At 37.0% G+C, this 14,016-nt stretch overlaps 1 protein-coding gene across 1 annotated transcript; it reads right to left on the bottom strand.

Moving 5' to 3' along the window:
* Nucleotides 1–12,992: 12,992 nt before the first annotated feature.
* On the bottom strand, nucleotides 12,993–13,950 carry LOC657105 (uncharacterized). The gene is made up of 2 exons (XM_963585.4): nucleotides 13,736–13,950; nucleotides 12,993–13,689 (listed from the first exon to the last, which is right to left on the bottom strand). Exons 1-2 carry the CDS (start codon nucleotides 13,745–13,747, stop codon nucleotides 13,036–13,038), a joined length of 666 nt encoding a protein of 221 aa, XP_968678.1. The 5' UTR covers nucleotides 13,748–13,950; the 3' UTR covers nucleotides 12,993–13,035.
* Between the last annotated feature and the right edge of the window lie 66 nt (nucleotides 13,951–14,016).

Genomic DNA, 14,016 nt, shown 5'->3' with positions numbered 1-14,016 from the left:
CAGTCAGGGTCAAAGTGAATTGTTTAAAAATTGTAAAAAATGTATAAAACGTGGTGCGCCCTCCAATTTGCAAGCGTCTGCTCGATCTTGAGAATTCAATGCGTCCTTACCACCCCATCCTCCTGGCAGTATCTCATCGAGCAAGAGCAGAACCGCCGGCATCTGGTGTATTCATTATAAAACGTAATATCCGTCCAGATTCCAGATACTCCTGTATTTTTCTTTGTCCCTGTCGTAATCCAGCTCTCTCCATTCGGCTCCCAGTTTCGGTTTTCCGTCATATTACATCGGGATCCAGAACACCGAGGATTTTAATAATAGCATCTTAATTAAGTCGGAGATGTTTTTAATTGCGTTGGTCTACGGCGCTGCCCTCGTTATTCTTAAGCCTCCGACCGAATGGGTTTCATTAAGGCCGACACCTCGTAAAACATTGATATTAGATTCGCAAAGTCGCGTCTTAGGAAAATTCACTGCTTTTTATATTGCGTCTTTGCCAACCACCATTTTGTCGCGCGGATAATGCCATTAGGCCCAAATTTCGCAAAACCACTCAAATTTATTCATAATAGCGAGTTTCTGGAACCGTCCACGATGGAAAGTTTCGTAAAATATTAAAATGAGTCAATCAGAGCTGCGGCGGATTGCAGTGCGCTGCCAACCCAAAAGGGAAACCGCAGCGTTAATTCCGTGAATCCCCAAAGAGCGGTAATTCCAACAGTGTAAAAACCAAAGGGTTGCTCTCTCAAAGACATGCAGATTCGCCAGCGCCGCAAACAGAAATATTTCGCGCTGAAATTTGTAGAGTTTTTAATTTCATCCGGTCGTTTTGGAAGCGGTCTGGGGCGCTGATGCTGTCAAAGAGTGGGTTTATTGCGTGTTGGAACTAACTCCCCGAGAGAGTTGTTGCCTGGCACAAGATAGAGTTTACTAACACACCTCTTGGCTTTGATCTGCTTCTTGATTGCACGCGTCGTCATAAACATGCTCGCTATGAACACGCTTCTATTGAAGTCTTTATTGGATCTGTCTGGGACGACTAACACTTTTACTTCTTGTTGCGGATATGGGAGCGATCTAATGAAAATTCGGTTAGACGGCAGCCCCGACCGAAGCGAGCATAGATTGGTTCCCGAAAGCAACAAAGCTTGCAAAAAGCTGCTAAAGCCGAACGTAATAGTAAAATCTAATTCTGCAACTGCGAGCTCAGCAGTAACTGTTACAAAAATATTTAAAAAAACAACACGGACAAATACATATTTTGCATATAAAAATTATACCTAGCTTCTGCCACAGTAAGTTAATTTACAAACCATCAGTCAAAAATCTTTCATAAAACGTTTATTGTGCGTTTATTTAAGTCAAGAGAACATAAAGCTGCATAAACATGTGAATTAAAAAAATAAATGGATATTGTTATAAAAACTTAACCAAAGTTTCACATTTGAGGAGATCTACAGGCTGCTCCGTCTAAAGTCCACATAGAAAAGTATTGGTAGTTCTATTATTGATAGTCATCTGAAAATTTTTATTCGTCCATAATCTCTTAGGTTCTGCTCAGTGAAAGTATTTTCAAGGTGGTGATATTTCCGGTTATACCGAAAGCCGCTAGCAACTTCCTTATTTTGGGTGGAAAGCTATTTTTTAGTTTTGGAATTACCAGAGTTTTTTCATAAGCTTTTCCTTTATTTAAATTTTGCCGATTATTTAGGGTTTTTAATTTTTTTTAATTTGCACCTTCCAGTTCGAAAATCGATGACTCTGCCTTTTTTTTTAATTTGGAAATATTTTTTAGGTAATTTGAAAGAGGATAGATCTTTCCTTTGGTGTTTTCAAATTTATAAAAAAAATAACAAACCAAAATGATTAAAGTAAAATTAAAAAAAAATATAAATATCTCAAAAACGGCCTTAAAATAGATCAGCTAATCCAAAAAACGCAGTGAAAGACATAGCTTACATAGCTTATACATAGTTAGTACACTTTTTTTCTCTTTTTTTGGAAGTAAGTACATAATTTTAAAAAGCACACAAATGATAAGCCATTGGTTTGAATTAGTTAGTATAGCGTGTAAAATACAAAATAAAAGGTTTCAAAAGCAGAACAGAAAACAATGGCTGTCTAATAAAGTAAGCAAAATTTAGGTAAGACTGTGTTTGGTTCAGTTGACCCCTGATTCGTTTGTGCCATCCGTTGGTATGTGAATTAAATATGAGGTCTTCAGTCCAAAGAATATCTTGCACGTTCGGCGCGTAGTTTTCGCGAGGGTATAGAGGGTGTAGTTGATAGCATGCAAATAAGGCCCGAAGAGCTTCTTGCATCGTTCACACGGAGCTTTCTCTAAGCTTAACACCTGATAAGGCCTCCACAAACGCGTCGCGATCGCTTGTCTAACACCCGTAATTACAACATTACTCGAAAATGTAGTTCGGCTATTCGCCCTCATATGCACAGAACCGTACCATCAATCTTGTCCCGTCGTAGACGCATTTCACTGCTTCGTACGCACTGAATTTTATATTATAATCGCTAAATAGGATATAAACTGCGAAAATGATGTATGGGCTCTGGTTAGTAAATCTACGTTCGCAAGGGTTGCGTTAGGTCGAGATAAATAATAAGAGAGCGGTCATTCGTCATACTCAAAAGGCAATCAGCTGCGTGCCAACAATGGCGACGATAAATGGCCCCTGCTTCTTTGTTTGAAGCGCTTTGTATATTCCGTGATCAATCAGGCGGGTAATTAGGGCAACGGTTTCCGAAATATTAAATGTAGACCTCGTGAGCAACCACAAGTATTCTAAAATCAGACACCACTTTCCGCAGCGATGTTACGAATCTCTGACACATTTTTTCTGGTTAAACTAAAGGCAATAATAAAACAAAAAAATTTATGATGAATATCAAACAACTCGATATCTATTTAACTCTAACTCAACATTTTAAATAGATAATTTAGTTGAACTAAAATAAAACAAAAGTGAATATAAAAATGCGGTAAAAATTTTACGCTGTCGTTGCCATCCGGCATATTGTTTTTATTTTGGCGGGTAATCCGCCATCGAAAGGGCGCAATAACTGTTTAATCCCCTAAATGCTCGTACCGTCCGAATTGGTCCTCTCCATAAATATTTCTTGTCTCCGTTGTAAACATCGTCTCGGTAATGGGATTGTTTTATCTTACATTTCATTGGCATTAAGTGCTGCGTCCCCGGCTTGGCACTTTTATTAGCTCACAATACGCAATATTGCCTCGTCTCCCGCTGTTCCTTCTCCTTACCTAAGCCTGCAATTAGCAGGACATCAGGATCGTATCCGAAAATCCCGCTCCTTTTCGGCTCGCACGCTGGGTTTGATTCAACCCGTTTGATATAACGATAACGTTTCTGTTTTGATTTGTTGTGAGAGAGATTTCTTGAGGGTGTCCTTTGCAGACTTGCAATATCAACTAGTATGCAAATTGTATGCAAATCGCGAGCGTTATGCAAGGGTAGGATAAATCTCCCTCTGACTCATCGCGCAAGGTCCACGTTTGTATTAGGATACCTTTAAAAGTGATTACAGTTACGTTTATTTCTTCTAATGCTCTTAGCTCGCTGCAGCGGGATTATGCATCTCATACATAAATTATACGCCATTAGCGACGATTCTTCTAGTCGAAATTTTGTCAAAGCCGCGACCAAAACGTGGCCTGATTGCCCAAAGCACTGTATCACGGATTAATACGGTTATTCTCGTGTGTTTCAGGATGGAGCTCATTACGCATCTGAAACTTCCTGCTTCGCTCCGGTCGCATTGTGCGGCTTCCGGAGTCCGGTCTGCCGGACAGACCAAGATAGACGATGTATGGTGGAATCCCTGGGACACCACTGATTTACTGCGCCTGAATTTTTATACGGTCCTTCCTATACGGGACTAATACATGATTTACAACGGACATAAATCCACCCTCGATCCTCCAACAACAAGATAATGAATTGTTGCGAATTTCATTTCCTTAATTGCGCACATGTTATTACAAGCGATTGTAATCGACATTGGTTTATATTTAATTTGATCTATTATTTTTAATTTGAAACAATAAAATTTTGGAAATTCGATTTTAGAACATTTTTATACCTGACCTTTATTTATAATAAGAAATTTTATTTTTTAAGCTCGAAACAAGATTCTAATAATATAGAATAATATTACTGTTTTACTAACACTCAAATTAAAAAAAATCAAATTGAGAACGAAAAAACATATCAGAGTTATCTTTTTATTAGAATTAGAAATTTTTTTAATTGTGTTCGAAAATTTCAAATAGCAACACAAAAAGCCGTCGAACTGGATAAAATCTTATATTACACTATTATCTTAGTTCTAATTGTGTTTAGTGAAATTAATCTTTAAAACAATGCAGTTAAAAATTTGCAAACTATTTGCAATTTTGGTGGATGCGCCGGGATAACAATTTTCGTACATGTTGATATTGTGCTTTTGTTTTATATTATTGTTTGTTTTTGTGAAATAAAATACATTAGTACAAATTAGTTAAAAATACAATAACATTTTATAAACTATACAACAAATAAAAATTTTGGAAATTTGGTGGATGCGCCGGCATAATATAAAATAATATATACTTAGTTTAATAAATAAAATTACGCTCGTTATTTGCTTTGAAGCCGCCACGAAGACAGTTTTCGATTTGCACTCCTGTACTTTAATTTGCGAAATTCGTTGAAGTGGTAGGTGACAAAGGCGTCGGAGAGCCGTCGAGATTTGCATATCAATCCGTGTAGGGAACAATTTCCAAGCAAAATAGGAGTTATGAGTGCTTAAAATTGATCTGGAATAAGAGTGCGCGCCATTAGTGGACGATGCCGAGCGTCGGCTGGCCCCGCTGACAATCTGAGGACGATGGAAAAACAGACGGTGTACTTTCGGCCTCATGCATATTCAGCAGCTAAATATTTGCAGGCGCTTCTTATAACGATCATCCTCTGATTCGCCCCGAACGCACCACCGATTCAATAAGGGTCACCGAGGGTTTTTATGCGAAATTTTCGCGGCGATTACCGAGGAAAAACGCCACCGCCATCGATTGCAAATTTCGGATTCGCACCAAAAATGCAAACATAAAAAACACCGGATTTGCATAATACAATTAAAAGTCTCTTCAATCAAGGGAAGTAAAGTTGATTTTGTGTTTTTGCAATCAACGAAAAGTCTGCGAGACGACAGTCAAAACAAACTTGATGAACTTGAATCCATTACTTTCCTTTATTTAATTCTTTAATCAAACCGAAGATTTTGCATTCCGGATTGCTTCTCCTTGATGAAGGTTTTTTTCTCCCGGACGAACTTTTATTTATGTTTTCATCAGGAAAATTACCGACGAAAAAATTCTGTCCCTCCAAGTTTTTATTTCATTAGGGTTTTAATGTGATTAAGGCGCATTCAATGGGCTGGAGCTGAGATTTGTTGCTGTCTTTACGGGATTACGGATTTTTAACGAATTAATTAGTTTATTCGAACTCTAAAAAACTCGTGGACCGGATGCCGTAAAAATATAATCAAATTAGGTTTCAACAAGTGGGATTGGAAAATATTCTTCCTCAAAAATTATAATAGAAATTAAACCCATAATTAACACATATCATAACAAAAATGTGAAGTATTCGTTACTACTATTTCATACTCACTTTCTTTAAATAAAAATAATATTTTCTAATAGAATGTACTTTGATAGATTACATCAACATATTGGAGTATTAAACCAAATTCTGATTTTAGTATTAATATTTTCTTGACTGTTGATTTCTCAAAACTTTGAACAAATCAAAAAACTAAAATTTTATATTTAGACTGAAAGATTAGACTTACGACTTCTTAAATAGTTAAGAAATATTTCTAATAAATATTTTCTCGTAGAACATCTCTAAGATTTGCCTTATCTGTTAATAAATCATTGTTGTATTGCTTGATTAATTAGTTATTTAAAAAAAATTCTTTAACCATTAAATAAAATCCATCAATCCATTAAGTAATTTTTGTCACATAATTACACAGTTAACTTTCTCAAATATGACGTTTTTAGTACAAAAGTCAAAAATTTTTGGTACGTGTGCATTAATTTATAAAAAAAAATAAGAACACACGAATAAAAAATGTTGATTTGTTTACTCACTTTATTATGAAATTAACAAAAAGACTCGTAAATGCATACCTAGTTTACCCAACAACTTAACTCAACCTTTTTCGATTGATCAGAAGTTTGTTGAAATGTGTATTATTGTAAAGCTACATTAATTTTTTTTTAAATAAATGTTGTTTATTAAAAATAAAAAATATATAAAATTAAATCGAACATTTAGAACTTTCCGTCTACTTTATACTTTAATTTTTTTTACCACCACAAACAAATACCTAAATCAAGCATAAACACTATTGTGTAAATAAGAATTACTGTTTTACAAACACTTAAATTAAAAAAAAACAATTTGAAAACGAAAAGTCCCATAAATAAAGTAAAAGAACATATCAAATTTATCTTTTTATTAACAGTTACCTGTAAATTGACTTGATGTAATAGAATAATTCACTGTAGACATTCACAATTGTTATATTAAAAAAATTAAAAATTGAGAAAATTTTTTAATTGTTTTCAAAAATTTCAAATAGCGACACAAAAAGCCGTCCAGCGGGTTATAATCTTATGTGACACAATTATCTAGTTGCAACTGTGTTTAGTGAAATTAATCTTTAAAACAATGCAGATAAAAATGTACCAACTGTTTGCAATTTTGGTGGATGCGCCGGAATAAAATTTTACACAGCTGTTGATATTGTGCTATTGTTATATTATTTTGTGTTTTTGTTAAAAAATACAACTACATTTTATGAACTATACGACAAATAATAGTTTTATAAAATTGGTGGATGCGCCGGGCTAATAATATCATTTGTGTAAAAATAAAAAAAGATAATAATGTAAAGCATATAGTTTGTCAACATTTCTTTTATTCTTTTATTTCCTTTATTGCGTGTAGTGTAGCAACAAAAATCGTATCATAAATATGCAAAACAGGTGGAAGAATCAATCATTTGCATAAAAAAGTGCGAGACCTTCAGTCATCATCGCTATCGATATAAATCGTGGCACATAACAAAATGGCATAGACAGTATCGCATACGTTAGACTGTAACTTCCGATTCGGCGGAACGTTCAACCGGAAGTATGTGCGATAACCGTCCGGCATTCTTTCAGCGACTTCCGGAATAGAGACCACTTTACATTTCCTTCCGTGGAGTGGCCAGTCGGGGGCACTTTAAATGAGTAATGGCTAGAATGGCCTTATATAAGGTATACGCTATTGGCCTGATTGCTAAAACGGATGTTCCGTGCGCTACATTTTCTACATACCATGTGAGGCTGCAACACGCGCCATCTATTACGCTAATTAGCATGTGGAAAAGTAAATAATATAGGGTATGGAACGGACTGGAAATTCGACGGTTTAGATATCGAAGTGTTGTATGTATATGTGAATTTAGATAAAGATTGAGGGGTTGCCGTCACGGAAAACCGACTTTTATGATTCGCATGACTTGAACGCTGCTATTACCGATAAAAACCTTAAACGCTCCACGGACATTATTTTTACAACTTGACAAGACATATTTTTTAGTTTCTTTGTGCGAGTGCGAGACGGTTGTCGTTGAAACGTCTCGTGACCCTTTCGGCGACGACGTCCATTACTTAACTGATTTTATCGTTACTTTTTATTATCCGCGTAGTTTCGATGATATTCAAAATTTTAGACAAATTTCAATTCATATACTCCTAACTCGAAAGCAATATTTATAGGCTTCAGCATAGAGTCTTATAAATAAATGGCTCGGTTGGCAGCTTGTAAACTTCGATAAAGACAAGGTTTCAAATGATTGACATTTAATTCGAGTAATTATTGAAGTAGAAATTTTCGTTAAATAAAATACTGTGCTTAAGACCCGGCCTTATACAAAAGCCATTAAATAAATTGATAAATCCCTCAAACATCGAAGAGATTTGATCAGTTTGGCTGGAAATCCAGGCCACGACGTTCACGTAATAGCCGTCAGAAAATTTCCGGAATTCTATCGAATCTCCAGCCATCCCATTTAACAACATCCATAATTTATAACAAAAATTTTCTATCTGCGTCATTAAAAAAGACTTTTCCATTGGTCAGTGGCGAAAATTGACCAATCCTTTCGGTGGTAGAGGATCGACGATTGGCCGGGAAATATTCTATTCCGGGAGTCCGGGCGGAGCTTTCCACCGGCGTTTCTTATCTTGCCGCCTTATTGCTCAGGTCTCATCCAGTCAGAGAGATGAAGGAAGCGAAAACAGCTTTGATATCGATAGAATAATTTTTTCGTCCCGCTCCCAAATTGAAATTTTATTCGAGACGTTCTACCTGAATTCAAATTGTCGTATCGGACCTTAAGTGCATTAAAAGCGAAGAAAGACCCGAATCAATTAATTCGGAAAAATGCGCCCCAGCTTTTGGCAACCACTGTTTTTCTCCGGGGCTTAGACCCGTCCGCTCTAAGCCGATATGCATTCATTAGAATAGTAAAATGCTGCATTAAGGGTCCACGAATCGGTGATTCTGTTCCGGAAAAGTTATGTTTTTCTTTTAAGTTTGCCGAGAGACGATGCGATGTAAACTTTTATGAAGTTTTACCGGAATATTTTACGAGGTGTGTTTAGAGCATTACGATTTGCATTTTTCCGGGGAGAGCTGGATGACGGATGCTGAGGAATGACCTGTTACCCGGCTAAATAATTGGCGGTCGTGTGGGACGCAATGGACGATGAAGAACCGATTTATTAAGATAAATGGGCGAAGTGATCTGTTTAGTGGTCAGGGAGACATGACGCTAACGCGGTTATCTTCGAGGGGATTCCCAACAAAAGACATTGTCACCCCAGCAAATGCCGCATAACAAGTGTCAAAGGAAATACATCAAAAATTGATTACGATTCTTAACACCGATTGTATTTTTTGGGGAAAATAAATGCTTTGTCTGGTAGTTTCTGATTTTTTTGAAGCCAAGTAACTTTTAAGGTATTTAGAAAAAAACTCAAATTGCAACATATTTTACGTTTTATTTTATCCAAGTTTTACATTTTAGGTAAGATTACAACTTTTAAAATTAATTGCCACACAAAATAAATTCCCACATCTAAATGTAGAGTGTGTTTTTGTGTTGTTCTTTATATCGTCATTTTATATAAATTAACCAATGCAGGACAAGTCAATTGTGGTTTATTCTTAAAATCCTTTCAAATTTAAACTCTTGCATATAAGAAAAAAATTATTTAGAACTGTTCATTGTTTAAAAACGAGCTAAATCACCAGAAATACCCAAATTCGCATTACTATGGCATTTGAATCGTTGAAATACGTTGATTTTTAGTGATTCGTTGTTTAAATACTAGCCAAATTTTCTGATAATTAATAATATACAGTTTTTTTTCTTGATTTCTCACTTAAAAATAAAACAAATTGTGTAAAATAGCTTAAATTGTTTCATTTGCCATTTTTATCGTACAAAATAAATAACAAAGCGTTTTAAAGCACATTCTTAATTCAAAGAAATCGTGTTAAAATTTCAATTTTTTTTTAAGTTGCTGTTACTTTAGCATTGTATTTGTGGATGCCAGTCCGTGGGTATCCCTGCAGATCGGCCGCTGGCAGCACTTTTCCGCGCTGAAATTATAACAATCACAAGTCATCCCGTTTACGTTTGGGATTAATTCGGCGTAAAATCGTTGCGGTTTGTGCGTTGGAACTACTTGCATGATGCCCTTTGGCAATTTTTGTTTCCACCACAGACTATTTTTCCAATTCCGCTCGGTCGATTCGAACACTTGCCAATTCTCATCAGTACTACGAATGATTCAGATCTCGTTCGTTGATCCTGTTCAAATTATCGCTACGTTTACCTCGTTATTTACCGCTCATCCGAATAATAATCGTGTATTCGAAACGTAATTGGAAAGCAAACATTCAAACGACGACGATGTTATTGCTACAACGGATAGCAAAACAAAATCATTCACTCGGCTAATTGCTCCGGCGATTTATTCAACTGTCTCCACTCCTTATTATTTCGCCAATAAAACCCGAAATCAGACAGTGTTCCGCGGGAGGGCCATTAGAAAGGAAAAGCCAGATTTGGGTATATTGCGCCGACATGACAGCTTATATATTATTTTTTAGCAAGGGTGTCGTCCGTAACGACCCATTCTTACCAACGTAACCACTTGACTTAATAAGCGCTTGATTTATGTAAGGAGAAGCTACTGGTTATGGCAACATTGCTATATTACGTCGCCTGAACGCGTTATATTTCATCATCTGCATCTGACAAAGCCTCTTGCAGCCATCAATTCTAAATATTTAGATAAATTTTCACGTTTCCAGCCCTCACAGCGATCGAAGACGCCGAAACAAACAACTATTCGATTACTGCAGCCTTTGATCTCCGCCATCTATCCGATGAGCCCATCAGGAGCTAAATTCGTGTCGAGTCGCCCCTGTCTTATGCGGAATGACAAGTCGTAGAGAAATGACGGCTTCGACATACAGATAAAAGTAAATAAAAAAATCCAATTTAGAAGCAAATGACTTCCTGCTTGTAATATAAATTGAGGATTACGCTAAGACCACATATGCGTCGGAGGAACGGAAACGAGTCCGGCGCTGCGTCTCGGAACAAGTCTAATTATTTTTTAGGTGTCTTTAAGGTAATGTTTCGTATGGAATCCGGGAAATGGCGGAACTTAATCCGGGTTCTTTATAAAATAATCCGAGGCATTTTCGCGCTTGCCTTGTCTCAATTTACATTCCGGGAGCTTATCCGGATTTCCCACCTGTTTACGGTTTTAATTATATCGACAAATCTCCAGATAAACCGATCGCCATGGAGCCCGATCTTCGTTTCAACGTTTTTATCACACTATTATTATAACGCAAGAAAAAATAAAAAAGCTAACAACCCTTTAGAGACGCTCTTTCTTATTCAATTTCTGGTCTCCACTGAGCAATAGTTTTTCATCATTCGACCTAAACTGACCATCGGTAATTTCATTTCCATGCGACCACTTGAGGGAATTTGGACCCTCCAAGTTATTGTTATGATCGTGCACCCCGCACACACACTTCCATTCGTTTTTATTAATTTGCACTCGTTTTTCTCAACACAAACAAAATAATGATTTGCATTTATATCATCGGCCCCTCCGCGTTATCTCCGCTCTGTTAAAGCTGTCACTTTGGGAGACTAACATATTTTCTCGTTTCCTTCCACTTTACTAGACTCCAAAAATTATACCTTGACCATCGGACATCTCGAGTTGTTATTACAGAGCGTCCGCGTCCCCAACTTATGCATTATGGATGTGTCTCCACGATTTATTAAAGCGACATTTTCGTTGTTTACCAAATATAGAAAAAATCGCAATTGTTTGTAATATGGAGAAGCGGCTAAGTGAATAAAATCTTATCTTTATAGCGGCCGATTTCGACGCCCCGGTCGTAAAAAGGTATGACCATAAAATAATTCCGAATTGGCGGCGAGAAAAGAAAAATAACAGGGAGGGTTTGCGGACTGGTCAGCGCTATTCGAGCGGTAAATTTGTATTTTTATGTTTCAATTTTGCATTTTATTGCACCTATGATCGTGGCAATTTTTCAGAATGATGCAATTGCATGCTTACGTTTCAGCCCATTTGTAATTCAATTATTCAAATTGGGTTCTAGGACAGCAAACGCGTATTTACAGAGTTGTCGGATGAGAACTAAACTGTTTTTCTCCCAATATGCTTTCGTAATCATCCCGACAAACATGCTCCGAAAGCTTTTACTCGAAATTATTTGCAGAAAAAAGTGAGTTATTATCACTTCAACAAATTAAAATTCGAACGTCTTGTAAATACAGTTTTCGTGCTCGTGGATCGAAACTACCCTTTGTTGATTTTTCGCTGTTTGTTTATGGCAAACTACCACTGGAGCCAGCGAAGCGCCCCATTATCCACTCTGCTGCACCTGATTTCTCACGTTATGGTCCTCACCGGCGCAACACCCCCGGGCCGGCCGTCCCTTGCTCAAGAAACCCTCCCAGATTCCCACACAATAAATTTAATAATTCGCTTTAACACTAATCTGACTCTAACTGAGGCAATAAACTAAATGCGAAAGTTAAAAGGGGCCAGACGAAATAAATAACCTGCGATGTTAATGTGTATAAATGTTTCGCGGATTGTAACAAATTTCTCGGTCGGAAGAAAAACTTATCTTTTCCTGAAACGCGGCCCGCTATTGTATGCGAGCGTTTGTTGTTCGAGTGGGAAAAATCCGGGCGAGTTTGTGGAAAAGCTCGAGCGGGATTGGGGTCAGAACTGGTGCAGGCAATAAATAAAAAGACGGTTTTTCATGAAACCAGAAGGCGTGCATTTTTATTGCCTGAAAACTGCCCGTTTAAATTAAATGTGAAGATAGTGTTGCAAGAAGGATGCGAGAGAGAATCCGCAATGGAAATAATTCAGCGCTCTGTTTAACATAAAACACTGGTTACTTTAGTGTTTACCACTAGAATGCTTAGCGGGACGCATAAAGAAGTTTTTTTACGGGATTCAGGATTTTATGGCGCTCACAGTCGAGTACAGGCTGTAAAAGCATCAAGCGTTTTTTGGTGACCTACTCCCACTGAACTCCGAGATTGTTAATTTCCGAAACAGGCAGAACTACATTTCAACTAAATTAATGTTTCCGTTTCTTTTCGATCTATTTTCAATTAAAGTAAAAAAGCATCGTAACCACATCGACAAATTTAATGTGAAATTTTTTCACATTATAATAAGACTGTCTGACCCGACAGCAAATTTAAAAAAAAAACGACTTTTTTAAACGAGAGAAACACTTGCTTAAGCATTAAACAAAAAATACCGTTAGTTAGCTTAAATATTTTTTATTCAAATAAAAATTTGTAGTACATTCAAAGAGGTACCCCATACACAGTGGCTGGTACTCTCACTTTTGGAACCCCATACTCCTCGCTCGGTTTCTCCGGTACTCCATACTCGACTACAGGAACGCGTACTTTTGGCAACTCATAAGTTTCAAAATTTTTCGTAATCACAACTTCCGGTACTCCGTATTCTACCGAAGGTACTTCAATCTTTGTCACCACCGGTTTTTCTGGGACAACAACAAAGTCGGTTGAGTGCAGAGTTGGCACTCCATAATCTTGCGCCGGTTTTTTGAAAATCACATTCTCTACTGGTACTCCGTACGAAGTCGATGGCAGTTTTTGTGCCAAAATGTCGCCACCAAACAAGACTTCTGTTGCACGCAACGTTGGTGCTCCATAGGTTTCGGATGGTTTACTCGGTACTGCAACTTTTTGCAGTGGTACTCCGTATGAGGTTGATGGTACTTGCAGGACTTCCTCCTTGTCGCTTACTTGCACCAGCAAGTCTGATACGTCGAGATCGAATGTCCGTGATGGTACTCCGTAAATAATCGAAGGAACTTTGAAGTGAGGAAGACCATAAACTTCTTGCGGTCTCTCAACTACCACAGATTTGTAATTGGCACTTGGGTATAAAGCCAAAGATGCATTGAATCCAAATAGGAAAAGTGTTGCCACCTAAATTCAACAAACAGAGAATGCACAACACAAAAGCTATACTTACGAAGAGATTCATGTTTAAGCGGTACTATTTTAAATAAAGATAAATTTAAAATTCTGTGGTTTTTATACGTGGTGGACAATTTGCTTTCATTTCGACTAATGGACGTTGAAAGGTGTGACTGCAGGTCGTCAAAACTAGCTTTTGAGTATTTCCTTAATTACAGTTTGATTGTTTCCAATTATTTCAGATGTTATCGTTTTGCTAATTTTTGGTCATTTATAAATCACAATTATAAGAATTGGGAAACTAAAACAATCATTTATTCATAGATAATATTAGTG

Source organism: Tribolium castaneum, chromosome 5, assembly GCF_031307605.1.
Source record: "Tribolium castaneum strain GA2 chromosome 5, icTriCast1.1, whole genome shotgun sequence".
Taxonomy (NCBI): domain Eukaryota; kingdom Metazoa; phylum Arthropoda; class Insecta; order Coleoptera; family Tenebrionidae; genus Tribolium; species Tribolium castaneum.
Note: the sequence above shows the minus strand (reverse complement) of the source record. Positions and strands in the feature narration are given on the sequence as shown.